Below are 17,108 nucleotides of genomic sequence, written 5' to 3'. Positions count from 1 at the left end.
GTTGGGGGGGGGGGGGTAACGACAGGGGGTATAAGGGCCCATTAGACAAGGGAAGTATCGATTAGCGGATCAGGACGGACACGGCACAGTGAATGTGGACATGAGGCAATCAGGAAGGGAGTCATGGAAATGCTTTCTCTGCTGACCGCGACTCTCCATTTACCCCCCATCCCCCCTACCCCCCACCCCTCCGTTCCCAACCACCCATCCACCCCCCTCACCACCCAACACTCCGTCGAACATTCAACGTCAGCGGCACGAGCGAGCGGCGCAACTCTCAACCCCCGATGCCTTTTGCGTTCCTTGTTAGCTTCGCTCCGGTAGCTTCTGAAGGGCCGGGGCGTTAAGAGCCGCAGCGGAATGAAACGGACGCATTGTATTGTAGTGTATGTGTTTATTTGTTTGTTTTTTTCCACGTTTGTTGTTTTGTTTTTTTTTTCCACCGGCCTGGACGTGGTCCCGAGAGCTTAATCCTGAACCCAAAGGCATAACAAAGCCCCATCGCTGTCGTCACTTTGCATTATTTGCTTCTGTTTTTGAATAGTAGCAGGAGCGGAGATCATAATAAGAGAAGGGGGCGAATAATGAAGAGGATTTCCAGGCAGGCGGTAATGTAAATGTAAATCTGATGTAAAGTTTTGGCAAGCCGAGCACGGGTCAGAATAATGAATACCGCCGGTTTGCCCCTGGCTGTTGTGGCGCTTGTCAGTGCTTAAAAGAGCTTGTTATGCAGGAGGAAGACCGGTCGGATTTGCCGGCGCCCTAGAATCCCGTCTTTGTCCTAAATAATGTTGTTCTAAGCGATGGAGATGGCTGGGAGGTGGGCCTCTGGTGCGGTGATTATATAAGTCGTGTAGCTGTCCCAGCATGCATTACTGTCTTGCCCCCAAGCAAGGGGCCCGATGAGATGCAACATCATGGACCTTCATCTTCAATTACATGAAGAATCCACCCTTGGAGACTCTGTACGATGTACACTTTATTGATGTACCTGCTAACCTGCCGCATGTATTTCTGCTTCAGTTGTTGGTTTCCTACGTTTCCCAGAATGCCGTTTGACAACCCCCAAAGAAGGGGCGTGAACTTGTTGCTTTCAATCAGAGGTGGGCTAGCCTACTAGCCTGTGAACATTGGGTTGTGTCGATGATCGCGGCCACGCACCATGTCATCAAAACACGCCATGTCCTGTGGTTGTATTGCATTCTGGTCTATTGAGGAGAAATTGGTCTCTCTGCCTCTTCTACGATGTATTTCTCCCTGTATGATTGTTGGAACGTCGGTGCAAAATGTTGAGTCTAGAAAGAAGCTCTTGCTCTTTGATTCTGAGGGACTGACGTTAACCGTTTGGACAGTTATCCAGGGGATTGAGAAAAATACACCACCAAACTACAAAATGAACCCAGAAATCCAAGGTACATTGCCAAAAGCAGTTTTTTAAAAGCGCTAACGGATTCATAAATGCTTTTACATTTGCTGTTCAACAACTCCGAGTGTCTAGGAGCTCTTACTTTGGGGGGAAATCCTTTGTCTCATGTTTAGAAGAAGAACTGGGTAGTTAGAATGAGCAGTGACAGCTACCATGCCTGAACAGACAAAGATGTCACAGTACCAGACACACCGTTTGATTGACAGGTGATCTCTGGGAAGCGCAGTGCAGAAAACACCGCAGCAATGAGCGCTGAGCACCAGAGACGGAGACAAAAGAAAGGCAACACGGATCTTGCAGATTGCCGCTTCAAGCATTCTCCCTCTCTTGACCCCTTTGCGCCCTCTTCTCCCATATACCGGTCTTGATAATCTCTCTGCGAGATGCTACGGGGCGCTGCCACAGATTAGAAACCTTGTAGACTCTCTTGAGGTCATTCAGCCAGAGATTAGTGCCGCTTTGAAGAGCTCTCCCACCGACACCTTGTTTGCTCAGACAACATCAGATGGAGAGTGTGTCACCGGCCTCCCATCGCTCCGTGTTTCTCCTCCTTTGTTTGAGTTCGACTACGTGCTTACCTAACCTTGACTCGCTGAAGGGCCCTAGGTTTTTTGCTGTCGTGCGTCACAAAGATTCCTGTCCGCCGTTACTAGGCAATTTCTCGAGACGTGTGCGAGTGGCGCGAAAAGAGACGGGGGGGGAAGGAGACCGGAGGGGATACGAATGAATATAAGATTCATGTCTTTGAGATTTCACTGTAATATTAAAAAGGCTCGGAGATCCTCGGAGGTTCCTGGTTGGAAATAATGAGTTATCACTGAGGTCTAACCAAAGGACCGAGCAGAGGATTTTGAAGTTGCGTAATACCTGCAAGTGTATGCTTTCATTAAAATGCCCCTATTTCAAGGTGTCGTTAAGATACACTCTACCCATAAAAGACTCTTAAGCACTCTTAGTCCTTAACATTGCAATCTTATTCCGGGCCTTATTCCAGTGTATTTACCTGTGTATTAACCTATGGAAAAGAATTGTTAGTATGCAATAATACCATATCCTGTACATGCAGGAAATATAAGAACAAACACAACCTTATGCACAACATAAGTAAATATGTGGCAATGTTTCCCACTTTTTTCTTAAGTGAAAATATGTTGCATCTCATTGAGCAATAAGATGCTAGATGTTAATATATGAGCTGATAAATTATACTATTTGCCAGCAGAAAATAAATTGGGCCAAATGTACCCGTACCTTTTTGTTCCATAATATTGTATATGCATTTTTTTTTTTTTATCCTGACAAGCTGTGATACAATTTTGGGCAGTAGCCTACAAGCTGGCCAAGATAATTCATTATCCAAGAATGCTGGAACATCTTTCTGAAAGTATTTATTGTAGTACATTGTGTTTGTGCGCTTTGGACTTGCATTGTGTTGTTATATCCATTTATATGTTATAATACTCCCTCATAGGTTAAAACCCAGGTTAATGTAGCAAAATAAGGCCATTGATTACAAATGAGGTATTTAGCTGATGTTCTTATCCAGAGCGACTTAGCAATGAGTGAGCAGGTAGGGGCTTGCTGTCTTGTTGTCTTGTTGTCTTGTTGACACTTGAACAGGTCAGATGGCTGTTAATGGACATATTGGCAGTTGTGGGAATTAAACCTGCATCCTCTGGGGTATTGGACAGTCTGTCTAACCACTAGAGAGAAATAAAAGTGTATCAGGATGGACACGGTAATCTGTACCAAATCGTGTCGTAGTCCTTTTTTTGCTGTTTCTGAGTGAATATTTGAATATTGTTACCTGCAGACCTTCATCAAATAGTATTTTCATATACATTTCATGGATTTTTTTTTAGCTTACTACGGTGGGGTTTATAGCATATGACAGTACAGTGAGTGCCAGAAGGTTTAGATAATCACAGCCAGGTATTTGAAAGTCATCTTAGTGTATTTCTCTTAGTGTATTTCTCTGTGTTTGACTGCTACACTCTCTGAACTGTCCTCATGCGGTAAACCCCACCCCAACCTTCCAGCAGGTTCCAACAAACGCTTACAATTATTTGTAGCTTGTTAATAGGCCTATGTTTGATCTTTTCTCAGCCCTCAGTTGTTTAGCAGTTGTTGTACGAGCGTGTTTCGCTTAGCGTTCACAAGAGACTCCCAGTCTGCACTTTGCTAATGTTGCCAAATGTGACACCATCCTTCCAAAAGCACTTGAATGCGCAACACGTTGTATTTACGACTTCCGAAGTCGGAACAAGGAGCTCACCTAGAGGACTTGAAAGCAGCATTAGCACCGTGCAAGGACTGACTTATTCAGTTGACTCATTCAATTCAAACCCATATTGAAGTTAGCACTTTCAGACGTTTCACTTGGCATGTCATTACCTCCCATTTGTATGATAAAGCTCCCATTTCCAGTTGGCTTTCTTGTAATGTTTGCTTTTTCCTTTCTGTTGAATAAAAGGCAAGGAAAGGAAAGGAAAAGAAAGGAAAGGAGATGAGAGGAAAGGGAAGGGAAGGGAAGGGAAGGGAAGGGAAGGGAAGATATAAAAGATACATTCCTTCATTTCAGTTGGAAATAATGAAGTGCTTTCCAGCTGCGGATGCCGTTTCATAAATAAAACACTGTGTATTGTTCGTAATGACTATTTTGTGTTCTGCTATGTACTAACACCATAACTCATGTAGGAAATGGTTTTTCACGTTCTCGGGAGACTCGTCACAAACTGTGTAGTTTTTACTTTGTGATTTAAACTTCTGTAATGTTGGCTACATCATTATTCAACAGCAGCACACAACTTACACACTCGATACATAATACATTCTATACAGGGGTTCATTTGCAGAATTTGTTTCCAGGAATGATTTCCAGGCAGTTGTAGGCATGAATATTTATTTACACAGCTTGAACCAGAACGGGAGATGTGATTACTATTCCTGCAACCTCTCACCTGTTTTACTAATAAATCGCAAAGTAATTAGGCAGGAGTATTTAAAGCGAAGCGTAATGTAATGAACACAAAACAAGCTAAATATTATTTCAGCATCACAGATACAAGAGCAGCTGAAAGTGGTTTTATGCAAGTCTGGGAAGTCTGGAAAAGTATGGAAAATAAATGTGTTGATTTCCAGGACTTATATATTTGGGAATCACACCGTTAAGCATGGGAAAGTTTGGAAAAATGATTCACATATTCACATATGCCTACACCTTTTATGTAACTGTTGCAGTTGATAGATGATATTTTGTTTCAAGATATACAATATCTTTAAATTTTCCTATTTTCGTGCCACAAATGTCTTAGATTATTATACAAATATTTCTTCTACTTGTGGTTCTTTTTAGACCATACATTTTTGTTCGGTAGACATCTTGAGAGTAATCAACTAAGTGAGAATAGAAAAACAGATAACTTTTTTGTATGCGATATTTTTGGATTGAAGCCAGCATTTTGTGCCAGTATTCAATATCTTGAAATTTGACAATTTTCACGCCTGAAAAATTCCCAAAAAGTTTCTGGTATTCAGTTTTTCCCCCAGGGTGGAAAAGCCACTGAAACAGCATTTTACACCATGGGACACTTAAAACTCTCAGTCGTATTTATCAAATATACAATAAATAACTCACATTGTGATATTTGTTGTTGTGAATTAAAATCTGCCTAGCTGACTATGGACAACTATGAAAAAAAGATGGCATTATGAAATGGCCGCTTTATGTAAGAAGGACACCTAACGCGTCTTCATGGGGACCGTCTCTACTCTTCATTGCAGGAGGTGATGTCAGTGGAAGAGGAGTCCAGCTCCTGTTACTGCCTAATGGACTCGACCAGCTGCCACTTGCTGCTGGACCAGCCGGGCTCGTACGCTCTGGTGGGCGAGCCCCTGACTCAGGCTGCCGTCAAGAGGCTGAAGCTGGCCGTGTTCGGGAGCATGGAGGCCAGTTCCATGGACTACAGCCTGCGGGTCTACTGTGTGGACGACACGCCGCACGCCTTTCAGGTACAGGGAAGGAGCTGTGGTTGTATTTTTTCCCCCTTTATCCAGGATAAGGTTGCCTGAGCATGCGTGATCTGGAAGCGCCCGGTAATAGTAATATAATCTTTATCCATAGAGAACTTCTCAAAACACAGTAAGAAAGGGGATTTACAAGGAGTATTAAAAAAACAAGAAAAAATGGAACAATAAAAACAATCAACAGTAATGAAAGCAAGATAAGGAATATAAAAGCAAGGCCAGAAAGACAGACGTAAAGCATAAAAGGGAGGTCAAAACAATTAAAAGATTATTACATAGAGGCAAGTCAGTAAAAATGAGTTTTAAGAGGTGATTTAAAAGATGATAGAGATTTAGCAGCCTAAGCTCCTCAGGCAGGGACTGCTGATGCTAAAGATCCAATCGCCTCTTGTTTATAATGCAATAGGGACCTCTTGTTTTGAATGCAGTTTGGAACAGCCAATAGGAACCTCTTGTTTTTAATCTGGACTGTGGAACAGCCAATTAGAACCTTGTGTTTTTAATCTAGACTTTGGAACAGCCAAGAAGAACTTCTTGTTTTTAATCTGGACTGTGGAACAGCCAATAAGACCCTTGTGTTTTTAATCTAGATTTTGGAACAGCCAAAAGGAACCTCTTGTTTTTAATATAGATTTTGGAACAGCCAATAGGAACCTCTTGTTTTTAATCTGGACTGTGAACCAGCCAATACGAACCTTGTGTTTTTAATCTGGACTGTGGAACAGCCAATAGGAACCTCTTGTTTTTGACCTGGGCTGTGGAACAGGCAATAGGAACCTCTTGTTTTTAATCTGGACTGTGAAACAACCAATAAGAACCTTGGGTTTTTAATATAGATTTTGGAACAGCCAAAAGGAACCTCTTGTTTTTAATCTAGATTTTGGAACAGCTAAAAGGAACCTCTTTTTTTAATATAGATTTTGGAACAGCCAAAAGGAACCTCTTGTTTTTAATCTGGACTGTGAAACAGCCAATAAGAACCTCTTGTGTTTATTATAGATTTTGGAACAGCCAATAGGAACCTCTTGTTTTTAATCAGGACTGTGAAACAGCCAAAAGGAACCTCTTGTTATTAATCTGGACTGTGAAACAGCAAATAAGAACCCTGTGTTTTTATTCTAGACTTTGGAACAGCCAATAAGAACTTCTTGTTTTTAATCTGGACTGTGGAACAGCCAATAGGAACCTCTTGTTTTTTACCTGGGCTGTGGAACAGCCAATAAGAACCTTGTGTTTTTAATACAGATTTTGGAACAGCCAAAAGGAACCTCTTGTTTTTAATCTGGATTTTGGACCAGCCAATAAGAACTTCTTGTTTTTAATCTGGACTGTGGAACAGCCAATAAGAACCTTGTGTTTTTAATCTGGACTGTGGAACAGCCAATAGGAACCTCTTGTTTTTTACCTGGGCTGTGGAACAGCCAATAGGAACCTCTTGTTTTTAATCTGGATTGTGGAACAGCCAATAGGAACCTCTTGTTATTAATCTGGACCGTGAAACAGCCAATAAGAACCTTGTGTTTTTAATCTAGACTTTGGAACAGCCAATAAGAACCTCTTGTTTTTAATCTGGACTGTGGAACAGCCAATAAGAACCTTGTGTTTTTAATCTGGATTGTGGAACAGCCAATAAGAACCTTGTGTTTTTAATCTGGATTGTGGAACAGCCAATAAGAACCTTGTGTTTTTAATCTGGATTGTGGAACAGCCAATAGGAACCTCTTGTTTTTAATCTGGATTGTGGAACAGCCAATAGGAACCTCTTGTTTTTAATCTGGATTGTGGAACAGCCAATAGGAACCTTGTGTTTTAATCTGGACTGTGGAACAACCAATAAGAACCTTGTATTTTTAATCTGGACTGTGGAACAGCCAATAGGAACCTCTTGTTTTTAATCTGGATTGTGGAACAGCCAATAGGAACCTCTTGTTTTTAATCTGGATTGTGGATCAGCCAATAGGAACCTCTTGTTTTAAAGGTTAAAAGGTCTGTGATACAGCTTGGTGCCTGAAAAGTGATCAGTAAAATCTTATAAAATCAACAGTTAAACTAACAGATAACCATTGTAAAGATGCTAAAACGGGGGTGACATGAGCTTGTCTTCTTCTTCTGTTGGCCACTGAGCAGCTCCAATGGAGCAAATGCATTTTCATTCACCTTCCTAAGCCACTAGCCCACTTCTCTGCCACTGCCCATTACGATCCCTGTTATGTTTTACCTTCAGAAAATCATACAAGAATGGATAGTTTAGAGGGTTTTTTTTAGATTGTTTTTAGCCATCTCTACTTCATTAGATAGTACACAGTGGACAGGCAACATAGGTCATGGCCCAGATTTAAACCCGCAGCACCTTGTGTGTGTACGGCATTTGCCTGGGGCCGTTCCCCGACACGTGCTCCCCACCAGCTAAACCACGTGAGCGATTGCAGATTCATTGCCCTTGTGAAACAATACTGCGGTGTTGATAGTGGGGACTCTGTAACATCCTGACAGATTCCCATCCGGCTGGTTTTTATAGACGGAGACAAAGCCCATCGTACTGTAATCACTGCCATTCAAATGTTAACCAATCATTCTTTTTTATTGCGCTTGACTTGATTATCCTTCAATGACCTATAGGGTATTTAGGCATTGAGATCTCATCAGCGAACATCAGGGAAATCAAGCTTCCTGTCTTCCCCGGAGAGACAAGACTAACAGAACAGAACAGAGCCGAGCCGAGCTGAACAGAGCACAGCGAGCCCCGGGACTGACTCAGCCTCCCGACCGCCTTTCTGTCATGTAGCAGCCGTCAGCGGCAGCTGGCTTTAAAATGCATTCTGGATTTGCTTTATGAATTCCCAGCCTGCCAAGCAGATGCCAGACTTTTGCGCGTCCCCTGGGCTCCGGTCTGCTAGCGCCGCATCTCTGCTGTGTGTTTTTCCCGAGCTCCGGCACGAAGTCAATCACAGGCCAAATTCGGGATCAACAGGAGGCCCGTAGCAAACGCAAACACTCGTATGAGGGAGACGTTTCCTCCAAATGCGGCCATTCATTACTGTGACACAGTGTTTGGATTGGCATTTCTCGATGGCACTGTTGTCCGATCAAAACCTGGTGTCCTCAAAACATCCACTTTCCTGGCTTTTAGAGAAAAGAGAACATTATTTCCAGATTGATGAGCACGTGTTTTTGAAATGCGATCGTGGGCTTCGAATAGGTTTCGCCGGTCCCATGTTTCCGAAACTTTCCCCAGCATTAACGGACCATGTTCGGTTTAAGCGAAGAGATTAAAATCGGCCAAAATTGGAGTTAAGAGGATTGTCCGTGGCAGCCGTGATAAGAAATACAGGGGAAAGCTCTCTGCTCTCAGATCGGATTGGATGGGAAATGTTGCTTCTGCAGCAAGTGCTTTTCCAAGGTCACAGGCCGTGTGCTGCATTCAGGTCATATGGGAAACACAAGAGATATGAGCTTCCTACTTGAAAATATCGTCCATGTCCGTTTTCTGGTGGTAAACATGAGTAGAAAATACCATTCACCTCAGTTGTAAGCTGTTAAATGCTACTAGAAAATACTGTTCACTCAGCTTTCAGATGGTAAATACTACTAGAAAATACTGTTCACTCAGCTTTCAGATGGTAAATACTACTAGAAAATACTGTTCACTCAGCTTTCAGATGGTAAATACTACTAGAAAATACTGTTCACTCAGCTTTCAGATGGTAAATACTACTAGAAAATACTGTTCACTCAGCTTTCAGATGGTAAATACTACTAGAAAATACTGTTCACTCAGCTTTCAGATGGTAAATGCTACTAGAAAATACTGTTCACTCAGCTTTCAGATGGTAAATACTACTAGAAAATACTGTTCACTCAGCTTTCAGATGGTAAATACTACTAGAAAATACTGTTCACTCAGCTTTCAGATGGTAAATACTACTAGAAAATACTGTTCACTCAGCTTTCAGATGGTAAATACTACTAGAAAATACTGTTCACTCAGCTTTCAGATGGTAAATACTACTAGAAAATACTGTTCACTCAGCTTTCAGATGGTAAATACTACTAGAAAATACTGTTCACTCAGCTTTCAGATGGTAAATACTACTAGAAAATACTGTTCACTCAGCTTTCAGACGGTAAATACTACTAGAAAATACTGTTCACTTCAGCTAGTAGATACTACTAGAAAATACTGTTCACTCAGCTTTTAACTGATAAATACTACTAGAAAATACTGTTCACTCAGCTTTTAACTGATAAATACTACTAGAAAATACTGTTCACTCAGCTTTTAGATGTTAAATACTACTAGAAAATACTGTTCACTCAGCTTTCAGATGTAAATACTACTAGAAAATACTGTTCACTCAGCTTTCAGATGTAAATACTACTAGAAAATACTGTTCACTCAGCTTTTTAAATACTACTAGAAAATACTGTTCACTCAGCTTTCAGATGGTAAATACTGCTAGAAAATACTGTCACTCAGCTTTCAGATCGTAAATACTGCTAGAAAATACTGTTCATTCAGTTTTCAGATGTAAATACTACTAGAAAATACTGTTCACTCAGCTTTCAGATCGTAAATACTACTAGAAAATACTGTTCACTCAGCTTTCAGATGTAAATACTACTAGAAAATACTGTTCACTCAGCTTTTTGAATACTACTAGAAAATACTGTTCACTCAGCTTTTTGAATACTACTAGAAAATACTGTTCACTCAGCTTTCAGATGGTAAATACTACTAGAAAATACTGTTCACTCAGCGTTTTAAATACTACTAGAAAATACTGTTCACTCAGCTTTCAGATGGTAAATACTACTTGGGAACTCTGGATTTTTGGTTTGGGATTGACTTTCCAAAGACATGGTGATTGGAGACTCTAAATTGTCCATAGACCTATCATAGACCCAAGCTAGCTGATTCATGGGGAAAACCAAGGAAAGCTGCCCAGCTCCAGTGTTGTCCAGCTATTCAGTGGCTAACTGTTTTGAAAGACAAAGGCAGATGGCAAAGGAGACACGTCATATTTCATCCAACAGGTTCCCTGCTGTCATATTTGTTTTTTCTACCAGCGTCTCTCATCTGCATTTTGCCAACAGTTGATTGTTTCCACACCTACAGCGATGACAGATAATGCAACACACACACACACGCGCACGCGTTTCCACACACACACACACACACACACACGCAGGCACACGCACACGCACAGAGACACTTAGTCAGAATCAATCAGCGTGGCCTGGCATTAGTCACAGCTCTGTTCCCTGTCTTTCCCCTTTGTGATTGAGATGGCTAAGGATAGACAGCCCAGACACTGAACCATCCCACTGGGACAGAGAACAATGATGACAGATGAATACCTGCGAGCGACAATCAAAGGGCTCTTTCATCATCACAAATTCAATTTGGGAGATGGACGTTAGCCCCCGATGCATGCTTTCCCAACGCATTAAATTGAAACTTCAATCTGTCACGTCGAGGGGCTGCAAATGCGATGCTAATGGAGAGCCGGAATCGTATGTTTTGTTCGGCGGCCGACTCGGCGGACGACCTGTTTCCGTGTTAATATTTGTGATGAGTCAATTAGCGGATGTGACAGAGGGAAGACAGGTGTTCCCGTTGATATGCGGAGGTAGCGTGCGTTCAAAGGACGGGACGCTTGTTTCTCCCCCTCGCGTTCGTCTCTTTTCTCCTCGGCCGCTCTCCTCCACATCATCCCCTCTCTCTCATCTCCTCATCCCGTCTGATCTCCTCTCACCCGTCCTCTCCCTACTTTTTGCTTCCCTCTTCTCCCCCTTTCCTTTCCTTTGATTTCCTTTGCTTTTCCCTTTCCTCTCGTCTCCTCTATCCCCCCCCCCCTTTTCCTTTCCCTTTCCCTCTCCTCTCTCCAGGGAGTGGTGGCCGCGGAGAAGAGCAGAGGGGGTCAGCTCCTCGAGGAGCCAAAGATGTTGCCTTTCCGAGCGAACACCTTCAGCCTCCAGGTGTCCATCCAGGATGTTCCCCAGTTCCTGTGGAGCATCAAACCCTTTACCACATGTCAGGTAATGATGCCCATGATTCATACTGTTCCATGATGCAGATCAGACCTTAAAGTGGTTACCTGCAAGATCTGTGTTTTCTTTTATTTTGTGCTAAGTACTTTTCCTTGGATTTTCTGTCGATGCAGTTTGAGTTTCTGTAGTTTCTGCTCTTTTCTCTGTCTGTTCAGCCACGGTGGCTATCACTGCTCATGCTAACTACCCAGTTCTTCTTCTATTTATTCCAAACAAACCAGAAACATAAAACGCATCACGTCCCGTGTACCAGATTTTTCCCAGGAAAGATCCACCAGACACCAGGTGTTTAGAACAGCAAACATAAAAGCTTTCACGAACCGGTTGAATCACCGTTATATCAGTCGGCGATGGAGAGCAGCAAAAGGGACATTTATTATGAAAATGACACAGATTTCTACTTTAACCTTCTTGTCCACCACAGAAATATTTGAATTTGTTTTGATATCAAACCTCAAGAGCAAAATTGGCAGCCCGGCCCAAGAGCAGCACCGCCTTATTTGCCAGTGGATTGCTCACAGCATCAACCTACCAATCATGCAGATATGCACTCCAGTTGTAGATTAGTGCATAGAAAACAGAAAAGTGTTGGTGGTGTGTTCTATTTATTGCTGTTTGCACCCATATGCCCCTGCAAAAAAACACATTTCAAGACATGTCAAATCCATCTTTATGATCCATATGAGGGAAATAAGGAAAATCATTTCTCTTTGGTTCATGGCATTTGTAGGGTTTTTAGTATCTTATCCTTTTTTTCTCTTCATGTGCAACGCTTTGTGTTGTAAAACAGTTTTTCCGAGCATAAGAGGGACTAATAAAGATGGACTTGACTTGAGATTAATAGTTTGTTTGGTGTTTTTTTTTTTTGTTTGCGGGAGCATATGGACGCAAGCAGCAATAAATCCAATACACCCCGACACTCAAATGAATGTTGTTTTTGTACTCGCTGCCATTTGCTGTGTGTCCCCCCCCCCCCCCACTGTAGGATATTACTGCTTAAACATCTGAACGCCGGGTGAAGGCTCCACGCTTCGGAGACACCCTGCCCCGCCCCTCCACCCGTCCCCCCCCCCCCCCTCTCTTCCCAGGCCTTATTTATGAGGGTCTTAGGAAGGAGACAGGCACTGTGAACCTCCTTCTTTGGTGGAGCAGGTGTAGAATAATGGCCGCGTGCCTCGCCATACATCAAGTCAGCTTTTAGTGCTAAAGAGCATCCAGGCTCTCCCGTGTCCATCAACCCCCCCCCACCCCCACCCCCACCACCACCACCACCCATCCCCCCCCCCAACTCCATTATCTGCCGTGTTGCCGCATCGGGCAGAGGGAAGATCAAAGCCACAAATGGGTTAAGTCGTCGGTAGGCGCACCAGCCGCCGCTTCTTTTTTTTTTTTTTTTTTTTAATGCCGCGGTGTCTTTCCTAAGAATCGTTTACAGGTCACTTTTGAATATGCAGATACGGCAGAGAGGGAGTCTACCGGAGGTCAAGGACGCCTCCCCGCAGATGTGCCCGCTTTCTCCGGAAATTAATTATACATCAAAGGCGATCATCTCTCCCCCCCCCCCCCCCTGTTCGCCCGCATTCCCCCGGATATATTGCTTACAATACTTTAGCCCGCGAGCGCCTTCTATTATCAGAATTAAGCGGGATTCGGGGCTATATTTGTAAATGATTTCAAGGCTCCCTTTCTCTCTCTTTCTCCCTCTTTCTCCCTCTCTTCGACAAATAGCGATTTCCATGCATAAAGCTATCGCGCCGCGGCATCGGCCCGGGGACTTCAAAAAAGCCGCCTCGTACCTTTTTTATCTCGCTCAGTCGTACCGCCCCGTGTAACTCATCTTCCTCCCCTCTCTCTCTCTCTCTCTCTCTCTCCGCAGGAATTCTCCTTCCCCCAAGTGTGGTGCAGCAACCAGCAGCCCCTGCACTGTGCCTTCTCCCTGGAGAGATACAGCCCTGCCACCACCCAGCTCTCCTGCAAAATCAGCGTGCGGCAGGTCAAAGGCCACGAGCAGATTCTGCAGGTCTACACGGCCGTGGCCGAGGTGAGGCTTTTTGGCAGGCGGGGGGGGGGGGCGGACTGGTTGTGCTTTCTTCGCGCGACCTTTAGCTAACCTTCCCGGAGCGTGTCCACTGACAGCAGGGGCCGAGTCTCCTGAGCTTGCATTGTGTATTAATAGAGAGGAGAGGACACGCACTCTGGAAAAAAAAAAAACTGTGCCGGAGAGAGATCACAATAGAGATCCGGCTGTATTATATGTGGATGTGCATATATTTTTTTTGAACCTTTTATTTATCCAGGGATAACATATGCTCTTCTCCAGCAGCAGCTTCACACACATTCACACCAGGGAGCTGCCCAGTGCAGCCGCAGTCTTCTACTGTTGGCCGCTAGTGCAGTTCACTTCATTCAATTTTCACTTTTTCCACAGCTGGTCACAATCCCGCTTCTCTAACCTTGAGGATTTGGATTTAGAATTAGGTTTTTATCCTGTTTAGATGTTGCATGGTCGGGGTTTGTCAGATGGGACAAGGCGATGAAAGTATTTAAAGGTGCCATGTGTAGCATTTCAACATCAATAAATCATGACCACATTCATTTTGAGACATTAGTATAATTAATGTGCATAACAAATGAGACCGTTGCTGAGGAGACTGGCAGCCTCGAAGGGCCTCCACACTGCATTTTACATTGTGAGCCATCGGGTCGGGTTTGGAGGGAAGAGGGCGCTGTTCTTCCGGTGCGAACTGAGCTAACGCTTGCAGAGTTTAATGCTAGACAGTGGAAAGAGTGAAAAAAAAAATCACTTCCAACATGTCGACCCTCTTCAGTAAAGTCAAAGACGCCAGGGAGGGGGGAGGGAGGGAGGACAGGAGGCAACAGGGATTATGGGAAATGCGGTCTTAATTTTGAGAAACACTAGCAGCGACAACATAATTGGCGTGAAATAGAGGCTACCAGCCATGGTCTCACTGGTTCAAGTTAATTATACCAAGGTGTCATGATTAATTTGACTATGATATACTGATGTTTTAAACTGTTAAACGCAGCACCTTCATAATTCTGAAGCCAATCAACTGAAGTTTCACAGTTAACCCGGCGCTGCCTCACTGTCTGAATTATTCGGAGGCAGTAAACCATCTGGTGCTAAAACAAGCATTAAGAATCACTCGCAAACAGCGTTTTGACCCATGTCCTAACGCAGCCTGTCCCTCTGCTTTTGCTCCTCCAGACCGAGAAGGAGTCCGTCCCGTTTTTTATGCAGACAGACTGCACCGTCACGTCCCAGACGGGGCCCAAGGCCTTCAAAATCCCCCTGTCCATCCGCCAGAGGATCTGTGCCACCTTCGACACTGCCAACGCCAAGGGCAAGGACTGGCAGCTCTTAGCCCAGAAACTCCACTTAGATCGGTGAGCCTCTCTCTCCCCTCTCTCTCTCTCTCTCTCTCTCTCTCTCTCTCTCTCGTGTGGATGTGCGTCCTGGCTAAGTGTGCGTGATGTGCACCGGATTCTCTGCGCCCCGGCCTCCCCGTGAGCGCACGGGGGGGGGGGGGGGGCTGACCGGAATGATAAACAACAAACCGCGAGTGTTGTTATACCTCGCTTTATATGCCGCTCACTGCTGAGTACCTTTTTTCTACTTGTTTTTTCTGGAGACTGACAGGATTGATAATTTAACCGTATACAAGCGGGCGCGTTGTCTGCTGACCACCGTTCCGTATGATGTCTGGTCTCCAAAGAAAAACTCGATTCCCCCCCCCTCCCCCAGGACAACAAACGGTCTCATATCGTATTCTCCTCTAACATCGGCCGTCTGTGTCAGATTCTTCAGCGGGTTCCAGTCAATCTAATGTAAATGTGATCACTTATTCATGCGAGGTGTGGGGGCGGCTAACGTTTATCCTTTTATCCTCACAAACAAGGGACGTGCATTTATGATGAGACGCCATACTGATGTTTGCCCGATGCGGCCGTTTTCTTTGCTTTGGTATTGGCTCGTGGCGACTATAATCTCCCGTTAAGTGCATGATTCATGAGAAGTTGGTATCTAAGAGTCCTTCGGGGTTCCAAATTACCCAGATAAGCTTTCCTCTCTGCGTTGGGTTGCTTTGAACTGAGCCTGATGTGACCAATGGCTGCAGCCTTTTATGTTGGGTGGGTTATTTCTCTTGGAGCAGATAAAGCGCCATAGAGTGGCAGTGGAATACTGCCCCCCACTGGATCCAGCACCCCATGGTACACTGTGTATTGGCATGGCAGCCAGCTCTCCTGGACATTGGCAGCACCTGAGAATTAAATCCAACCCGAATGATTGAGAATTTGTGATGAGAATTTATTCTTAATTCTGTTGTCTATAGTCTTAAAAGGTCATAATTGTTGTTTTAACTACAATTCAGTTAGTGTCAAATTAATTTTCTGTCAGGATTAGGGTTAGTTGTTGATTTAGAATTGAACTGTACAACTGTAGACTTCCAAATAGTCAATTTCAGCCACTCCCCAAAATAGACACACATTAGACCACGAGTCCCATTTGATAAGAATCTGTCCCATATGGGAATATTTTAGTTGTTGATTTAGTATTGAACTGTCTACACTGTACATGAGGAGATAACAGTGGTGCCAGTGAGACTTACGACTAGAAGAGCCATTCTTATACATTCTGTAATTGGTGTAATCTCGAGTAAATTCAATTATAGCGAAATGAAACGATTCCTTATTTTGCCGGGGACCACCTGGAAACCAGTCGAGTACCGCTGGAGGTCCCCGGACTCCACTTTTGACAACCGCTAGTCTAATTGTATCCTGTTTCGCATGTGCAAACACTACTAAACGCACTCAAAACAGGTTAAAACCAATGCTTACACTGCAAAAAATCTACATTAACAAGTCGTTTAGTCTATTATTGAGCCCTAAAATCCTAATTTTCATAAAATAAGTGAAAAAATCTGCCAATGGGGTTAGATAATTTCACTTGTTACCAATACAAATCAACTTGTTTCAAGAGTTTGTAGAACCAAGGGACATTTTCTTGATAGTAGTGCAGTGATCTGCCTTATTCTGACTTGTTTCAAGATACTGACACTCATTTCTAGAGTTATCTCACCTCACTGGCAGCATTGTTCTCTTGTTTTAAGAAAAATAAGATTTGAAGGCTGAATATGAGACTAAATGACTTGTTAAGATGGATGTTTTTTTGCTGTGTAAAAGTAGTACCAGATACTCTTAGATGATTTCATTATCTCTAAAACCCACATTAAATTGTTTTTCCATGGCTGTGTGTGTGAGCTCTTCTTGCCGCATCGTGCATTAACGCGGCTTTCGTCTCCCCCCCCCCCTCCCCCCCCACAGAAACCTGTGCTATTTCGCCAAGCAGCGGAGTCCATCAGCGGTCATCCTGAGCCTGTGGGAGGCTCGCCACCAGGACAGCGGCGACCTGGACTCTCTGGCCAGCGCCCTGGAGGAGATCGGCAAGATCCACTCCAGAAGCTCCCCCAAGGGCCAGGACGGGGCCGACGAGTCCGACTTCCGCCACATACAAGCGGGCGGCCTGTGCGGGACGGGCGAGCTCGCGGAGGACCCGGCCGCCCCCCCCGAGTACACGGGCTGA

General features: G+C 44.0%; 1 protein-coding gene across 1 annotated transcript in view; it reads left to right on the top strand.

Annotated features, from left to right (window-relative positions):
• The window catches only part of LOC139643211 (netrin receptor UNC5D-like), a 35,700-nt gene extending 18,592 nt beyond the window's left edge, over positions 1 to 17,108 (top strand). Inside the window, exons 7-11 of the mRNA XM_071518394.1 lie at positions 5,210 to 5,437; positions 11,342 to 11,491; positions 13,380 to 13,544; positions 14,733 to 14,911; positions 16,850 to 17,108. Coding sequence (XP_071374495.1) covers positions 5,210 to 5,437; positions 11,342 to 11,491; positions 13,380 to 13,544; positions 14,733 to 14,911; positions 16,850 to 17,108 — 981 coding nt within the window. The remainder of the gene's footprint in view (positions 1 to 5,209; positions 5,438 to 11,341; positions 11,492 to 13,379; positions 13,545 to 14,732; positions 14,912 to 16,849) is intronic.

Source organism: Centroberyx affinis, unplaced genomic scaffold, assembly GCF_046629955.1.
Source record: "Centroberyx affinis isolate AG114_WGS23_722 - 3 ecotype Tasmania unplaced genomic scaffold, CSIRO-AGI_Caff_v1 ptg000579l_1, whole genome shotgun sequence".
Taxonomy (NCBI): domain Eukaryota; kingdom Metazoa; phylum Chordata; class Actinopteri; order Beryciformes; family Berycidae; genus Centroberyx; species Centroberyx affinis.
This window is presented reverse-complemented; position numbering and strand designations above follow the sequence as displayed.